The sequence below is a fragment of the Haematobia irritans genome, chromosome 2, assembly GCF_050003625.1.
Source record: "Haematobia irritans isolate KBUSLIRL chromosome 2, ASM5000362v1, whole genome shotgun sequence".
Lineage (NCBI taxonomy): Eukaryota > Metazoa > Arthropoda > Insecta > Diptera > Muscidae > Haematobia > Haematobia irritans.
Window position 1 is genome coordinate 110,532,094 of NC_134398.1, and position 18,480 is coordinate 110,550,573.

The window sequence follows — 18,480 nt, forward strand, 5'->3', positions numbered from 1 at the left end:
ATTATACCCTGTACCACAGTAGTGGTGAAGGGTATAAATATGCGAAACATTTAAATCTGAAGCAATTTTAAGGAAACTTCGCAAAAGTTTATTTATGATTTATCGCTCGATATATATGTATTAGAAGTTTAGGAAAATTAGAGTCATTTTTACAACTTTTCGAGTAAGCAGTGGCGATTTTACAAGGAAAATGTTGGTATTTTGACAATTTTTGTCGAAATCAGAAAAACATATATATGGGAGCTATATCCATTAGCGTAGCTAGACAATTTTCCTAGGGGGGCCTATAGCCCCCCTAGCTGAAAATTTTAGACTGAACTTATAGGTTCAATTAATGTTTTATTTCATAAAAATGAATAACAATATAGGCATCAAAATAACTCGACAATTAATTTATAATGTTTAGCTGGGGCACTAATCTTTATTTATTTATGTTACCTCAACCGTAAGTAAGGGCCACAATGCTGGGGCAACGCGTATTTATTTAGCCTCTGGTAAATAACCACACACTTAGTTTGAATTTCACTTTAGCTTATTTATTTCAAATAGTGTTTTCTTATTGTTCCAAATACAAACGGTAAATCACTATTTAACATATTTTATTATTGTCTCTACTTTAATTTAATCTTTCACTATTCACTGCCGTCTGCCTCTTGGTGGATTAAAAGAACAACTGTAAGAAGGAAAACTTGGATTAATTGAATGTCCCTTTTGACACTTCAATGTAAAACTTAACGAAATAGAACTTAACGAAATTAAAGTGAGAGGGGCAAACGGCAGAGAGCGAAGGCGATCTGTTCACGTAATACCACTCAATACAGTGGGTCCAATGCTTACGTGAACATACCGCCCCCCTTGCACCAACTGTGCAAAACAAAAACAAATAATAGAAATAATAGAATTTAGTAGTATAAATTTATATAAAGAGAGAATACTTCGTTAAATAACAATTCATATTGATTACAAAAAATCCAATTTATAATGAGCCAACGTTTAAAGAATTTAATCGAAATTCAAATAATAAATATTTCAAGAAAAGAAAAGAGAAAATTGTATACATAAAGTTTGAATTTAATTTTTAAATGTGATGTTTGTCCAACTCGACGTCAATCTTGATTGGTCCAAAACAAAAAGACAAATGTTGGTAATGGGCTGACCGATATTTAGTTAGTTATTTTTCTCGGGGAAGAAGCACGAGCTTATGTACAGGGCGAGTGACTATGCCAGCTTGTGTTCGCACGTCGACTACCCTCACTTGACCATCTCTGCCCGTGTGCAGCTGAACGATGCGTCCAAGTCGCCAATCGGTGGGACAAACATTTTCATTCCGTAAGACAACAAGGTCAATTAGAGCCAAATTTTCTCTGGGAGATTTCCATTTAAATCGTTTATTGAGCTCAGTCAAGTATTCTGACTTCCAACGGCGACAAAATTCTTGTTGCATAATTTTGATTTTACGCCATCTATTTAGAAGCGAGGTTTTTGTAGGAATTTCCTCATTTTGTGCGGGCGATAGAAGTGAAGAACCAACCAAAAAATGTGCTGGCGTAAGTGCAGCGATATCCTCTTGGTTATCAGAAAGTGGAGACAAAGGTCTAGAATTCATGCAGCATTCGATTGAGCTAAGTATAGTTGCGAACTCTTCGAAAGTGTGTCGGATTTGACCGGAAACCTTTTTCAGATGGGTTTTGCAGCTTTTGACACCGGCCTCCCACAGCCCTCCCATATGAGGAGCTGCGGCCGGTATAAAATGCCATTCTACCTGCTGGAAACCATATCGTGAGACAATTTCATCACCCAGCTGAGAGACAACTTTTTTGAGGTTTGCATCTAGCTCTCTGGCAGCGCCAACAAAGTTTCTCCCGTTGTCCGAATACATTTTTCGTGGACATCCCCTTCGTGAGACAAAACGAGAGAAGGCAGCTAGGAAAGCTGGTGTCGAAAGGTCGCCAACTGGTTCCAAGTGCACCGCCTTTGTAACAAAACAAATAAAGAGACAAATATAACCTTTAGTTAGTCGACAACCTCGGCCATGGAAATTTTTGATGTCGAATGGGCCAGCATAGTCGACCCCAGTTGTGGCAAAAGGTCTTCCAAAAGTGGTTCTCTCTTCTGGTAGCGGAGCCATTATTTGTCCCTGCCTCTGCTGACGAGAAATCGTGCACTCTTTGCATCGATTTATTCGGGCTTTAATGAGATTTTTCGCACGAATTATCCAACACTCTAGTCTTATAGTGGCTAGAGTCAACTGAAGGCCACCATGTAGAGTTTGACGGTGTATAAACTCAACATAAAGTAGAGACAATCTACTTTTATAAGCGAGGACAAAAGGATGCCTTTCTTCGTAAGAAAGAGCCAATGTAGATCCAAGGCGCCCATTAGCGCGAATAATATCGTATTTATCTAAAAAAGGGGTAAGAGTGAGAAGAGGACTGTTGGACGGCAACCTTTGTTTGCGACTGAGACAATTGAATTCCGCAGGAAAATACGTCTTCTGAGACAAAGTAATAAGTTTAAATTTCGTCTGAGTCAATTCTTCGGACGACAGTTCAAGAGAGCCATGAACGCAAATTCGCTTCAAAGAACGATGAGTATGCGCCACAAAACGTAAAACGTATGATAATACGCGTAGTGCCCGTGAAAAGCAAGAAAAGCGGTCTAAAATGTCTTCCATCTCCTCTGACCTAGCAACAAGAACTTGCATAGGTTTTGATTCTAAAGATGTATCCGTAATGTGTGGTGTTGAGGGCCAAAATCTTTTATCTTTGCGTAACCAGGATGGCCCATGCCACCATAAATCACTCCCCTTTAGTTCAAAAGGGGTCAGCCCCCGGGTTGCTAGGTCTGCAGGATTTTCCGATGTACCTACATGTCCCCAAATATTCCCAACTTTCTCATGAATAATTGCAACCCTGTTGGCTACAAATGTAGTCCAACTATGTGATGGTTTCTTGAGCCAAGATAACACTATCATTGAATCGGACCAAAGAAACAACGTATATGGTTGCACATGCAGTTGAGGCAGTACCAAATCTGCCAATTTTGCCAAAAGCAGGGCACCACAAAGCTCGAGCCTTGGGACATACATTTTCTTTATTGGTGCCACCTTTGTCTTGGCCACAAGTAATTTAGAATGAGTCATGTCTCCTACTTCAACCCGAACGTACAATACGGCGGCATATGCAAGCTCAGATGAGTCACAAAATCCGTGATATTCTATCCGACACTCCGGAAAATAATTCAACCATCGATCTATTCTAATTTGATCAATTGCTCTATAGTTTGAAACAAACGTTTTCCATTTGAGCAATGATAAAGGTTTTATTGGATCATCCCATCCAATATTATCGAGCCACATCATTTGCATAAGTATTTTCGCATTTATTACTACCGGCGAGAGCCAACCTAATGGATCAAAAAGTCTTGCTATGATCGAGAGCACCTCTCTTTTCGTAAATGTTTCCTTATGGGCCAATTGTTCCGTAATGAAATAAAATTCGTCTGAGACAGCATCCCACCTTATGCCAAGAGTCTTAACCGAACTCTTATCATCAAAATCCAAGAATTGTTCGTTGAGTAAATGATCCCGAGGCAAATCTTCCAAAATTTCTCTTCTATTGGAGGTCCATTTTTTTAGTTGGAACCCTGCAGATTCTAAAATCGCAATTAATTGGTTTCGAGCTTCTAAGGCCTCCGAGACTGAATGAGCTCCCACTAAAGAGTCATCCACATACATGTTCTCTTTCAAAATTTTCGACCCTATCGGAAACCTCTTTTTCTCGTCTTCAGCCAACTGAAGCAAAGTTCGAAGAGCCAAAAATGGGGCGCAATTGACGCCAAACGTTACCGTTTTAAGTTGGTAGTCTTGAATCTCGTCGTCAGGAGAGTCACGATATAAAATGCGCTGGTATGGGACATGTTTCGGATTGACAAGTATCTGTCTATACATCTTCGTGATATCTGCGTTAAACACGAATTTGTAGAAGCGCCAATTTAATATCAACGAAATGATGTCTTTTTGTAACACTGGGCCAACATATAGTGCGTCATTAAGACTTTTCCCATTTACCGATGGGCAAGATGCGTTAAATACCACACGCAATTTGGTCGTGGTACTGTCTGGTTTAAAAACGCCATGATGAGGCAAATAAAAATAATCGCAGGCTTCAATATTTGGAGGTTCAACTTTCTCCATATGTCCTAGTGACAAATACTCTTTGATGACTTCATCGTACATCTCTTTCAAATGAGGCTTTCGAGACAAAGATTTTTCGTTCCTCAAAAACTGACAAAGTGCTATATATCGATTAGAATTTTTTGAAGCAAATAACGGATTTTCTGTCTTAAAAGGTAAATCTACCATATAGCTACCATTGGCCATCCGTTTTGTCGGGAGCCACCGTGGTGCAATGGTTAGCATGCCCGCCTTGCATACACAAGGTCGTGGGTTCGATTCCTGCTACGACCGAACACCAAAAAGTTTTTCAGCGGTGGATTATCCCACCTCAGTAATGCTGGTGACATTTCTGAGGGTTTCAAAGCTTCTCTAAGTGGTTTCACTGCAATGTGGAACTCCGTTCGGACTCGGCTATAAAAAGGAGGTCCCTTGTCATTGAGCTTAACATGGAATCGGGCAGCACTCAGTGATAAGAGAGAAGTTCACCACTGTGGTATCACAATGGACTGAATAGTCTAAGTGAGTCTGATACATCGGGCTGCCACATAACCTAACCTAACCTATCCGTTTTGTCGTATTTTTATAAATATTTTCACAGAGCCAATCATCCTTAGACATAGTGGTGTCTCTACCAACTTCCTCTACCTCCCAAAACTTAGTCAATTGCTCATCAATTGACACCCTAGTACAGTGAGAGACTCGAACCACACGTCCTGAATCTCTATTATTCGCTGGGCCAGTAACAATCCAGCCAAATACTGTTTGCTGAGCTACCAGCGAGCCAAGAATCCCGTGCTTTACTCCTGCTCGCAAAATCAACGGGTATAAATTACCTCCAATGAGGATATCTATCGGGCCAGTATGGAAGAAATTTGGATCAGCATATTCCAAATTTGGAAGTTGATCAACCAAAGAATAATCAAATGAGTGAGTAGGCACGTCGCCTGTAACATCGCACACAACTAGTGCATCAATTTCCGCAGTGAAATTGTTATTAAGAATTGAGCCAATTGTCAAAAACGCTATTTGAGAACATCGCGTTACAGCACCACCCCCCAAACCTGTTACTTCGGCCGAGATGAGCTTAGTTGGCAAATTCAATAATCTTTGTATTTTCTTTGAAATAAATGTGCCATCAGAACACGGGTCAATTAAAGCTCTGACTTTGTGAGCCAAACCATCTTTCAAAATATTAATCCAAGCCGTAGCTAACATTGTTTTATTACAGACGGACATATGGTATGTCCTCACATTGTGAGATGTGGATGGCGTTGGAGCGGACTGTATATTCTGTGTTGTCTGTAAATCACCTGACATATTACCTACACCAGGATTACTTTGTTGCTCGCCTCTTACTATATGCAACATAGTATGATGCTTAGCGCCACATTTTGTACATGTAGCCTTACTATTACATTTTGCTGCCCCATGACCACGGGCTAGACAATTCAAGCAGCTTCTATCTCTTCTAACTGCAGTTATTCTTTGCTTCGGGTTCATATCAAGAAATTTGGGACAAAATTTCAATTCATGCACTTCCTTACACAACACACACTTCACCGTATTAACCTTCGTGTGGTGCACCTTTGATTGCTTCGAATTATCAAAATTGCCAGTCTTCTTATGTCGTGGGCCAGATTCTTGCGTATTCATAATATCAGATACGCTTTCTATGGTTTGAAATCTTTCTATTAAAAATTTACTCAAATCTTCCCATTTTGGGAGTTCTGTTTTTTCCCCAATCGACTGTTCCCATAGCGACAACGTGAGCTTGGGTAACTTTGAGGAGCATTGGAACACAAAAATTGGATCCCATGACCCGACATCAATTTTATACAATTTAAGCACAGATATACAGTTTGAAATATCTCTATGTAACTTTTTGAGACAACTAGATGACTCCTGAGAGCAATGAGGCAAATAAAATAGAATTCTCAATTGATTGTTTATTAAAATTCTTTTATTTTCATACTGAGATTTTAAATTGGACCAAGCTATATCGAAGCCTTCTGATGTCAATTGTACTCCCCGATTAATCTCTCTAGCCTCTCCACTCGTTTTTTGAAACAAGTGGTACAATTTCTCTACTGGGCTAAGTTTCTTATTATTTATATAAATTGCCGTGAAAAGATCGCGGAAGCTGGGCCAAGAAACATAATCACCGTAAAATACCTCTGTGTCGCACGGTGGGACACTAACAGAAGATGTCTTCGGACTCACTGACGAGACAACAGATTTAGTTTTCCAATTTCCAACAATTGTCATACATTTCATGTAAATCGTATGGACTTCACCTTTCCTCTTTCTAATAGTGGCCTTATTCGTTTTCAAACACTCTGGGTCAGAATTGCATTTTTTATACAGTTCCTTAAGTTCTGTCCACAATTCATTCAATTCATTTTTCTCTGCCTCTATTGCCGATTCATTATAACTACTCGCGTCGGTTTCTTTCATTCGCTCAGCATGAGCTTCAAAGTCTTCGCATAGACATAAAAATTCTTCGACTAAACCCATGTTTACCACAAATGATGGCAGAAAATTCAAGGTTGAATTTTGCTTTGAACCAAAAGTTTGTAAGCTAGTAACGAAAATTTACTGGCAGCACCGGGCCAAAATTTCAATAAAATACGTTTAATTTTATTCTTACGAAATGATCAGTGTATGGTATATTGCAGTGAGAATAAATCAATCGAGACCGAACAGAAAATTAATCAAATTTATCAGAATTCAGGAAATAAATCGGTTTTTTTTTGGAACCCCTGTTTCGATTTCTGATTGAAGCATAATTATTTTAACGAGCCAAAAGTACATGCAAGTTTATTTCCAAAAAAAAAAAAATATCAGTTTGCTGATTAGAACCAGTATAAATTTGATATAATTATAACAAAAATCCGATCAATCAATAGAGACAATAAAATTTTCAACCAGCTTGCATATATAACCAAAACCATATAAATACCAATTTCAATACGATCGACCGCTAACTAGCTCAAGGCAAATATTCTTCACTTAGAATGTTTGTAGGGGCAATTTCGATGTGTAAATAGTATATCACAATAATTCCCTTTTTTTATATGATGTTGCACAAAATAAATAATACCAACAAGATTTTCCAATTCGTAATGTATGAGTATATATGAGCCAAATATCAAAACTACACTCGTAAAAGTTTAATTTTATTTTGTTCATAAACCATCAAATTATTGTTTCAATTTTGTTCGATGTATTTTACTATTTACAATTTGTCGAGCCAATAAAACTCCGTACCATATAAGAATACTTTAATCAAAACAAAAACTCCAACAATATGCTTCTTCTTGATATGGGCAACCAAAGCAGTGAGCGAGGTGAGACAAAAAACTCAACACTCAATAGTATTTGCAAATGGGGGTTGAAAACAAAAACGAATCAGTTGGCTTAAGAGACAATAAATTAAGAGAAGCTTTCATGCGCTCTCTTATGTGGCAACCACAATAAAATATTCGTATATTACTTTGCACTTGATGTACAACAACAAAAATATTTTATTTACAAAGTGACAAATCTATGACGTCACTCTATATGATCGACTTCAGCTAATGCTTTTCTCTTTAAGTTGTGCGTACCAACATGCACACACACACGATGCAACGAACAACGAGGCAAACGTATGACAGCCAATGTACGAAAGCAGCGCTCCAACGTCAACTACTATGACGATAACGACAGCCAACTACTGTCGAACAGCGCATCAACATCAACTATTATGACAACGACGACAGCCAACTACTGCCGACTTTCGTATATGGTGCCGAAAAACAAATGTAAGAAATTTGCAAACCCAAGAATAGCAGTGTGAAAAGATTTTAAAAAAAGTTAACGGACACCCGAGACAAATGAATTTTCGGAGTATTCCTCTCTCAATTTCTTCAACTAAGAAATTGCAGACAATAAAAAAAGGAGCCAAATGTAAAACCCAGTGGAGTGGCTATGTTGTCAATAATTGAGACATTCACATACGCGCCGAGCCATAAAAATATTTATCTGCATCGAGCCAATATTGCGATTATGTACAAATCCAAATGTACGTACCTTTACACTTTCGCTGATTCCAATTGGAGGATCGATAGGACCAATGTTTAGCTGGGGCACTAATCTTTATTTATTTATGTTACCTCAACCGTAAGTAAGGGCCACAATGCTGGGGCAACGCGTATTTATTTAGCCTCTGGTAAATAACCACACACTTAGTTTGAATTTCACTTTAGCTTATTTATTTCAAATAGTGTTTTCTTATTGTTCCAAATACAAACGGTAAATCACTATTTAACATATTTTATTATTGTCTCTACTTTAATTTAATCTTTCACTATTCACTGCCGTCTGCCTCTTGGTGGATTAAAAGAACAACTGTAAGAAGGAAAACTTGGATTAATTGAATGTCCCTTTTGACACTTCAATGTAAAACTTAACGAAATAGAACTTAACGAAATTAAAGTGAGAGGGGCAAACGGCAGAGAGCGATGGCGATCTGTTCACGTAATACCACTCAATACAGTGGGTCCAATGCTTACGTGAACATATAATAAAGCAACTAAAAGTAGTTCCACACTTTTTCCAGCAAAAAAATTAGGAGTTGTTCTAATGTCACAACTTTAAAAGCACTTCCAAAAATGTCCTCACAAAGAAGTTAATTATTTTAACTGCACAGGAAGTTTTTTTATTTCATTTTTTCATATTTTAATGCGTAATTTTTTGTTTTCTTTTAAAAAAGGTAAGAATAAATAAAATGGTACAAATTATTCAAATTTTGCCACAAAAATGCTAAATTCATTATAGAAATTTTTATAGAATTTTTGAAAATATTCGAGGGAAACGTTTCAAACAAGCGTTAGAATGCATTAAAATCATAAAAAATATAAAAATTAATTATTTGGGAAAATAAAACAAAATTTTTTAATTCACATTCAAAACACTGAATTTGGATCACAACTGAAGAAGTGATGCAATTTCATTGCAACGGCTTTTGAAACGGTGGACATTCGTTCTATGACAATTTCATATTACATTCATCGCTTCTCCGCCAATTTTGCACCACTTCCGGACCCAAAAAGAAGATTTTCACTTCTTTTTGGCTATGCTTTTTTGCAGCATTATTAAGATATTAATTTATGAAAGAATAGTATCAATTACTATTTTTTTAATTAAATTGACTAAACCAGACTAAACAAAATAATAAAGGAGCTTTAGTTATTCATCTTAATCAAAAGTTCAACCACAGATTTATTTTATAAATATCAGATTTCAAACATTGCAATCGGCAACTGCTACCACAACCAAAGTAATTCGATTGTGCATGAAAGTCTTTAGAGGAACTTTGTGCGGTTGTATATATTTGTTTAATTTTTAGAAATATGTAAAATCGTAAATAGGTTTTCAAATTCTGGGGGGGCTAAAATTTTTCTGGGGGGGTCTAAGCCCCCTCCCCAGAGGCCTTCCTACGCTTATGGCTATATCTAAATCTGAACCGATTTCAACCAAATTTGGCACGCATAGCAACAATGCTAATTCTACTCCCTGTGCCAAATTTCATCTAAATCGCAGTTAAAAATTGGACTCTGTGGTCATATGAGTGTAAATCGGGCGAAAGCTATATATGGGAGCTATATCTAAATCTGAACCGATTTCAACCAAATTTGACACGCATAGCTAGAATGCTAATTCTACCCCCTGTGCAAAATTTCAACTAAATCGGAGCAAAAAATTGGCCTCTGTGGACAAAGGAGTGTAAGTCTGGCGAAAGCTATATATGGGAGCTATATCTAAATCTGAACCGATTTGGATGATATTGGAAGTTTTTCGAGACTCATAAAATATTGGGATGTACGGAATTTGAGGAAGATCGGTTGATATACACGCCAATTATGACCAGATCGGTGAAAAATATATATGGCAGCTATATCTAAATCTGAACAGATTTTTTCCAAAATCAATAGGGATCGTCTTTGAGCCGAAACAGGACCCTATACCAAATTTTAAGACAATCGGACTAAAACTGCGAGCTATACTTTGCACACAAAAATACATCAACAGACAGACAGACGGACAGACAGACAGACAGACGGACATCGCTAAATCGACTCAGAATTTAATTCTAAGACGATCGGTATACTAAACGATGGGTCTCAGACTTTTCCTTCTTGGCGTTACATACAAATGCACAAACTTATTATACCCTGTACCACAGTAGTGGTGAAGGGTATAAAAATATGGGAAACATTTAAATCTGATGCAATCTTAAGGAAACTTCGCAAAAGTTTATTTATGATTTATCGCTCGATATATATGTATTAGAAGTTTAAGAAAATTAGAGTAATTTTTTCAACTATTCGACTAAGCAGTGGCGATTTTACAAGGAAAATGTTGCAATTTTGACCATTTTTGTCGAAATCAGAAAAACATATATATGGGAGCTATATCTAAATCTGAACCGATTTCAACCAAATTTGGCACGCATAGCTACAATGCTCATTCTACTCCCTGTGCAAAATTTCAATTAAATCGGAGTAACAGATTGGCCTCTGTGGTCATATGAGTGTAAATCGGGCGAATGCTATATATGGGAGCTATATCTAAATCTGAACCGATTTCAACCAAATTTGGCACTCATAGCTACAATGCTCATTCTACTCCCTGTGCAAAATTTCAACTAAATCGGAGCAAAAATTTGGCCTCTGTGGTTATTTGAGTGTAAATCGGTTGAAAGCTATATATGGGAGCTATATCTAAATCTGAACCGATTTCAACCAAATTTGACACGCATAGCTATAATGCTAATTCTACTCCCTGTGCAAAATTTCAACTAAATCGGAGCAAAAAATTGGGCTCTGTGGGCAAATGAGATTAAATCGGGCGAAAGCTATATATGGGAGCTATATCTAAATCTGAACCGATTTGGCTGATATTTTGCAAGTTTTTCGAGACTCATAAAATATTTGGATGTACGGAATTTGAGGAAGATCGGTTGATATACACGGCAATTATGACCAGATCGGTGAAAAATATATATGGCAGCTATATCTAAATCTGAACAGATTTTTTCCAAAATCAATAGGGATCGTCTTTGAGCCGAAACAGGACTCTATACCAAATTTTAAGACAATCGGACGAAAACTGCGAGCTGTACTTTGCACACAAAAATACACCAACAGACAGACAGACAGACGGACAGACAGACAGACGGACATCGCTAAATCGACTCAGAATTTAATTCTAAGACGATCGGTATACTAAACGATGGGTCTCAGTCTTTTCCTTCTTGGCGTTACATACAAATGCACAAACTTATTATACCCTGTACCACAGTAGTGGTGAAGGGTATAAAAATATGGGAAACATTTAAATCTGATGCAATCTTAAGGAAACTTCGCAAAAGTTTATTTATGATTTATCGCTCGATATATATGTATTAGAAGTTTAAGAAAATTAGAGTAATTTTTTCAACTATTCGACTAAGCAGTGGCGATTTTACAAGGAAAATGTTGCAATTTTGACCATTTTTGTCGAAATCAGAAAAACATATATATGGGAGCTATATCTAAATCTGAACCGATTTCAACCAAATTTGGCACGCATAGCTACAATGCTCATTCTACTCCCTGTGCAAAATTTCAATTAAATCGGAGTAACAGATTGGCCTCTGTGGTCATATGAGTGTAAATCGGGCGAAAGCTATATCTAAATCTGAACCGATTTCCACCAAATTTGACACGCATAGCTATAATGCTAATTCTACTCCCTGTGCAAAATTTCAACTAAATCGGAGCAAAAAATTGGCCGCTGTGGACAAAGGAGTGTAAATCGGGCGAAAGCTATATATGGGAGCTATATCTAAATCTGAACCGATTTGGATGATATTTTGCAAGTTTTTCGAGACTCATAAAATATTTGGATGTACGGAATTTGAGAAAGATCGGTTGATATACACGCCAATTATGACCAGATCGGTGAAAAATATATATGGCAGCTATATCTAAATCTGAACAGATTTTTTCCAAAATCAATAGGGATCGTCTTTGAGCCGAAACAGGACCCCATACCAAATTTTAGGACAATCGGACTAAAACTGCGAGCTGTACTTTGCACACAAAAATACATCAACAGACAGACAGACGGACAGACAGACAGACGGATATCGCTAAATCGACTCAGAATTTAATTCTAAGACGATCGGTATACTAAACGATGGGTCTCAGACTTTTCCTTCTTGGCGTTACATACAAATGCACAAACTTATTATACCCTGTACCACAGTAGTGGTGAAGGGTATAAAAATATGGGAAACATTTAAATCTGAAGCAATCTTAAGGAAACTTCGCAAAAGTTTATTTATGATTTATCGCTCGATATATATGTATTAGAAGTTTAAGAAAATTAGAGTCATTTTTTCAACTATTCGACTAAGCAGTGGCGATTTTACAAGGAAAATGTTGCAATTTTGACCATTTTTGTCGAAATCAGATAAACATATATATGGGAGCTATATCTAAATCTGAACCGATTTCAACCAAATTTGGCACGCATAGCAACAATGCTAATTCTACTCCCTGCGCAAAATTTCAACTAAATCGGAGCAAAAAATTAGCCTCTGTGGTCATATGAGTGTAAATCGGGCGAAAGCTATATATGGGAGCTATATCTAAATCTGAACCGATTTCAACCAAATTTGGCACGCATAGCTACAATGCTCATTCTACTCCCTGTGCAAAATTTCAATTAAATCGGAGCTAAAAATTGGCCTCTGTGGTCATATGAGTGTAAATCGGGCGAATGCTATATATGGGAGCTATATCTGAATCTGAACCGATTTCAACCAAATTTGGCACTCATAGCTACAATGCTAATTCTACCCCTGTGCAAAATTTCAACTAAATCGGAGCAAAAAATTGGCCTCTGTGGTTATTTGAGTGTAAATCGGTTGAAAGCTATATATGGGAGCTATATCTAAATCTGAACCGATTTCAACCAAATTTGACACAACCAAATTTGACAATTAAATCGGAGTAACAGATTGGCCTCTGTGGTCATATGAGTGTAAATCGGGCGAAAGCTATAAATGGGAGCTATATCTAAATCTGAACCGATTTCCACCAAATTTGACACGCATAGCTATAATGCTAATTCTACTCCCTGTGCAAAATTTCAACTAAATCGGAGCAAAAAATTGGCCGCTGTGGACAAAGGAGTGTAAATCGGGCGAAAGCTATATATGGGAGCTATATCTAAATCTGAACCGATTTGGATGATATTTTGCAAGTTTTTCGAGACTCATAAAATATTTGGATGTACGGAATTTGAGGAAGATCGGTTGATATACACGCCAATTATGACCAGATCGGTGAAAAATATATATGGCAGCTATATCTAAATCTGAACCGATTTTTTCCAAAATTAATAGGGATCGTCTTTGAGCCGAAACAGGACCCCATACCAAATTTTAGGACAATCGGACTAAAACTGCGAGCTGTACTTTGCACACAAAATACATCAACAGATAGACGGACAGACAGACAGACAGACGGACATCGCGAAATCGACTCAGAATTTAATTCTAAGACGATCGGTATACTAAACGATGGGTCTCAGACTTTTCCTTCTTGGCGTTACATACAAATGCACAAACTTATTATACCCTGTACCACAGTAGTGGTGAAGGGTATAAAAATATGGGAAACATTTAAATCTGGAGCAATTTTAAGAAAACTTCGCAAAAGTTTATTTATGATTTATCGCTAGATATATATGTATTAGAAGTTTAGGAAAATTAGAGTCATTTTTACAACTTTTCCACTAAGCAGTGGCGATTTTACAAGGAAAATGTTGGTATTTTGACCATTGTTGTCGAAATCAGAAAAACATATATATGGGAGCTATATCTAAATCTGAACCGATTTCAACCAAATTTGGCACGCATAGCTACAATGCCAATTCTACTCCCTGTGCAAAATTTCAACTAAATCGGAGCAAAAAATTGGCCTCTGTGGTCATATTAGTGTAAATCGGGCGAAAGCTATATATGAGAGCTATATCTAAATCTGAACCGATTTCAACCAAATGTGGCACGCATAGCTACAATGCTAATTATACTCCCTGTGCAAAATTTCAACTAAATCGGAGCAAAAAATTGGCCTCTGTGGTCATTTAAGTGTAAATCGGGCGAAAGCTATATATGGGAGCTATATCTAAATCTGAACCGATTTCAACCAAATTTGACACGCATAGCTACAATGCTAATTCTACCCCCTGTGCAAAATTTCAACTAAATCGGAGCAAAAAATTGGCCTCTGTGGTCATTTGAGTGTAAATCGGGCGAAAGCTATATATGGGAGCTATATCTAAATCGGAACCGATTTCCACCAAATTTGACACGCATAGCTATAATGCTAATTCTACTCCATGTGCAAAATTTCAACTAAATCGGAGCCAAAAATTGGCCTCTGTGGACAAATGAGTGTAAATCGGGCGAAAGCTATATATGGGAGCTATATCTAAATCTGAACCGATTTCCACCATATTTGACACGCATAGCTATAATGCTAATTCTACTCCCTGTGCAAAATTTCAACTAAATCGGAGCAAAAAATTGGCCTCTGTGGACAAAGGAGTGTAAATCGGGCGAAAGCTATATATGGGAGCTATATCTAAATCTGAACCGATTTGGATGATATTTTGCAAATTTTTCGAGACTCATAAAATATTTGGATGTACGGAGTTTGAGGAAGATCGGTTGATATACACGCCAATTATGACCAGATCGGTGAAAAATATATATGGCAGCTATATCTAAATCTGAACCGATTTCAACCAAATTTGGCACGCATAGCAACAATGCTAATTCTACTCCCTGTGCAAAATTTCAACTAAATCGGAGCAAAAAATTAGCCTCTGTGGTCATATGAGTGTAAATCGGGCGAAAGCTATATATGGGAGCTATATCTAAATCTACACCGATTTCAACCAAATTTGGCACGCATAGCAACAATGCTAATTCTACTCTCTGTCCAAAATTTCAACTAAATCGGAGCAAAAAATTAGCCTCTGTGGTCATATGAGTGTAAATCGGGCGAAAGCTATATATGGGAGCTATATCTAAATCTGAACCGATTTCCACCAAATTTGACACGCATAGCTATAATGCTAATTCTACTCCCTGTGCAAAATTACAACTAAATCGGAGCAAAAAATTGGCCTCTGTGGACAAAGGAGTGTAAATCGGGCGAAAGCTATATATGGGAGCTATATCTAAATCTGAACCGATTTGGATGATATTTTGCAAGTTTTTCGAGACTCATAAAATATTGGAATGTACGGAATTTGAGGAAGATCGGTTGATATACACGCCATGACCAGATCGGTGAAAAATATATATGGCAGCTATATCTAAATCTGAACCGATTTTTTCCAAAATCAATAGGGATCGTCTTTGAGCCGAAACATGACCCTATACCAAATTTTAGGACAATCGGACTAAAACTGCGAGCTGTACTTTGCACACAAAAATACATCAACAGACAGACAGACGGACAGACAGACAGACAGACAGACGGACATCGCTAAATCGACTCAGAATTTAATTCTAAGACGATCGGTATACTAAACGATGGGTCTCAGACTTTTCCTTCTTGGCGTTACATACAAATGCACAAACTTATTATACCCTGTACCACAGTAGTGGTGAAGGGTATAAAAATATGGGAAACATTTAAATCTGGAGCAATTTTAAGAAAACTTCGCAAAAGTTTATTTATGATTTATCGATCGATATATATGTATTAGAAGTTTAGGAAAATTAGAGTCATTTTTACAACTTTTCCACTAAGCAGTGGCGGTTTTACAAGGCAAATGTTGGTATTTTGACCATTTTTGTCGAAATCAGAAAAACATATATATGGGAGCTATATCTAAATCTGAACCGATTTCAACCAAACCAATGCTAATTCTACTCCCTGTGCAAAATTTCAACTAAATCGGAGCAAAAAATTGGCCTCTGTGGTCATATGAGTGTAAATCGGGCGAAAGCTATATATGGGAGCTATATCTAAATCTGAACCTATTTCAACCAAATTTGACACGCATAGCAACAATGCTAATTCTACTCCCTGTGCCAAATTTCAACTAAATCGGAGTTAAAAATTGGACTCTGTGGTCATATGAGTGTAAATCGGGCGAAAGCTGTATATGGGAGCTATATCTAAATCTGAACCGATTTCAACCAAATTTGGCACGCATAGCAACAATGCTAATTCTACTCCCTGTGCAAAATTTCAACTAAATCGGAGCAAAAAATTAGCCTCTGTGGTCATATGAGTGTAAATCGGGCGAAAGCTATATATGGGAGCTATATCTAAATCTGAACCGATTTCCACCAAATTTGACACGCATAGCTATAATGCTAATTCTACTCCCTGTGCAAAATTTCAACTAAATCGGAGCAAAAAATTGGCCTCTGTGGAGAAAGGAGTGTAAATCGGGCGAAAGCTATATATGGGAGCTATATCTAAATCTGAACCGATTTCAACCAAATTTGACACGCATAGCTACAATGCTAATTCTACTCCCTGTGCAAAATTTCAACTAAATCGGAGCCAAAAATTGGCCTCTGTGGACAAATGAGTGTAAATCGGGCGAAAGCTATATATGGGAGCTATATCTAAATCTGAACCGATTTCAACCAAATTTGGCACGTATAGCAACAATGCTCATTCTACTCCCTGTGCAAAATTTCAATTAAATCGGAGTAAAAGATTGGCCTCTGTGGTCATATGAGTGTAAATCGGGCGAAAGCTATATATGGGAGCTATATCTAAATCTGAACCGATTTCAACTAAATTTGACACGCATAGCTATAATGCTAATTCTACTCCCTGTGCAAAATTTCAACTAAATCGGAGCAAAAAATTGGCCTCTGTGGACAAAGGAGTGTAAATCGGGCGAAAGCTATATATGGGAGCTTGCCAAATTTGGCACGCATAGCAACAATGCTAATTCTACTCCCTGTGCAAAATTTCAACTAAATCGGAGCAAAAAATTAGCCTCTGTGGACAAAGGAGTGTAAATCGGGCGAAAGCTATATATGGGAGCTATATCTAAATCTGAACCGATTTCAACCAAATTTGACACGCATAGCTACAATGCTAATTCTACTCCCTGTGCAAAATTTCAACTAAATCGGAGCCAAAAATTGGCCTCTGTGGACAAATGAGTGTAAATCGGGCGAAAGCTATATATGGGAGCTATATCTAAATCTGAACCGATTTCCACCATATTTGACACGCATAGCTATAATGCTAATTCTACTCCCTGTGCAAAATTTCAACTAAATCGGAGCAAAAAATTGGCCTCTGTGGACAAAGGAGTGTAAATCGGGCGAAAGCTATATATGGGAGCTATATCTAAATCTGAACCGATTTGGATGATATTTTGCAAATTTTTCGAGACTCATAAAATATTTGGATGTACGGAGTTTGAGGAAGATCGGTTGATATACACGCCAATTATGACCAGATCGGTGAAAAATATATATGGCAGCTATATCTAAATCTGAACCGATTTCAACCAAATTTGGCACGCATAGCAACAATGCTAATTCTACTCCCTGTGCAAAATTTCAACTAAATCGGAGCAAAAAATTAGCCTCTGTGGTCATATGAGTGTAAATCGGGCGAAAGCTATATATGGGAGCTATATCTAAATCTGCACCGATTTCAACCAAATTTGGCACGCATAGCAACAATGCTAATTCTACTCTCTGTCCAAAATTTCAACTAAATCGGAGCAAAAAATTAGCCTCTGTGGTCATATGAGTGTAAATCGGGCGAAAGCTATATATGGGAGCTATATCTAAATCTGAACCGATTTCCACCAAATTTGACACGCATAGCTATAATGCTAATTCTACTCCCTGTGCAAAATTACAACTAAATCGGAGCAAAAAATTGGCCTCTGTGGACAAAGGAGTGTAAATCGGGCGAAAGCTATATATGGGAGCTATATCTAAATCTGAACCGATTTGGATGATATTTTGCAAGTTTTTCGAGACTCATAAAATATTGGAATGTACGGAATTTGAGGAAGATCGGTTGATATACACGCCATGACCAGATCGGTGAAAAATATATATGGCAGCTATATCTAAATCTGAACCGATTTTTTCCAAAATCAATAGGGATCGTCTTTGAGCCGAAACATGACCCTATACCAAATTTTAGGACAATCGGACTAAAACTGCGAGCTGTACTTTGCACACAAAAATACATCAACAGACA

General features: G+C 37.4%; 2 protein-coding genes across 2 annotated transcripts; both read right to left on the reverse strand.

The window, feature by feature from the left end:
* Window positions 1-1,171: 1,171 nt before the first annotated feature.
* LOC142224980 (uncharacterized) lies at window positions 1,172-4,237 on the reverse strand. Its single transcript, XM_075294757.1, has one exon. It carries the CDS (start codon window positions 4,235-4,237, stop codon window positions 1,172-1,174), a length of 3,066 nt encoding a protein of 1,021 aa, XP_075150872.1.
* A 495-nt stretch (window positions 4,238-4,732) lies between these two features.
* Window positions 4,733-6,691, reverse strand: LOC142224981 (uncharacterized). The gene is made up of 2 exons (XM_075294758.1): window positions 6,203-6,691; window positions 4,733-6,079 (listed from the first exon to the last, which is right to left on the reverse strand). Exons 1-2 carry the CDS (start codon window positions 6,689-6,691, stop codon window positions 4,733-4,735), a joined length of 1,836 nt encoding a protein of 611 aa, XP_075150873.1.
* Window positions 6,692-18,480: the final 11,789 nt, after the last annotated feature.

Coding starts and splice junctions, on each gene's coding strand:
- LOC142224980 (XM_075294757.1), bottom strand. CDS start 4,237: ATGTACGATGAAGTCATCAAAGAGTATTTGTCACTAGGACATATGGAG.
- LOC142224981 (XM_075294758.1), bottom strand. CDS start 6,691: ATGGGTTTAGTCGAAGAATTTTTATGTCTATGCGAAGACTTTGAAGCT. Junction 6,080..6,202: donor CTAGAGAGATTAATCGGGGA/GTACAATTGACA, acceptor CATTGCTCTCAG/GAGTCATCTAGTTGTCTCAA.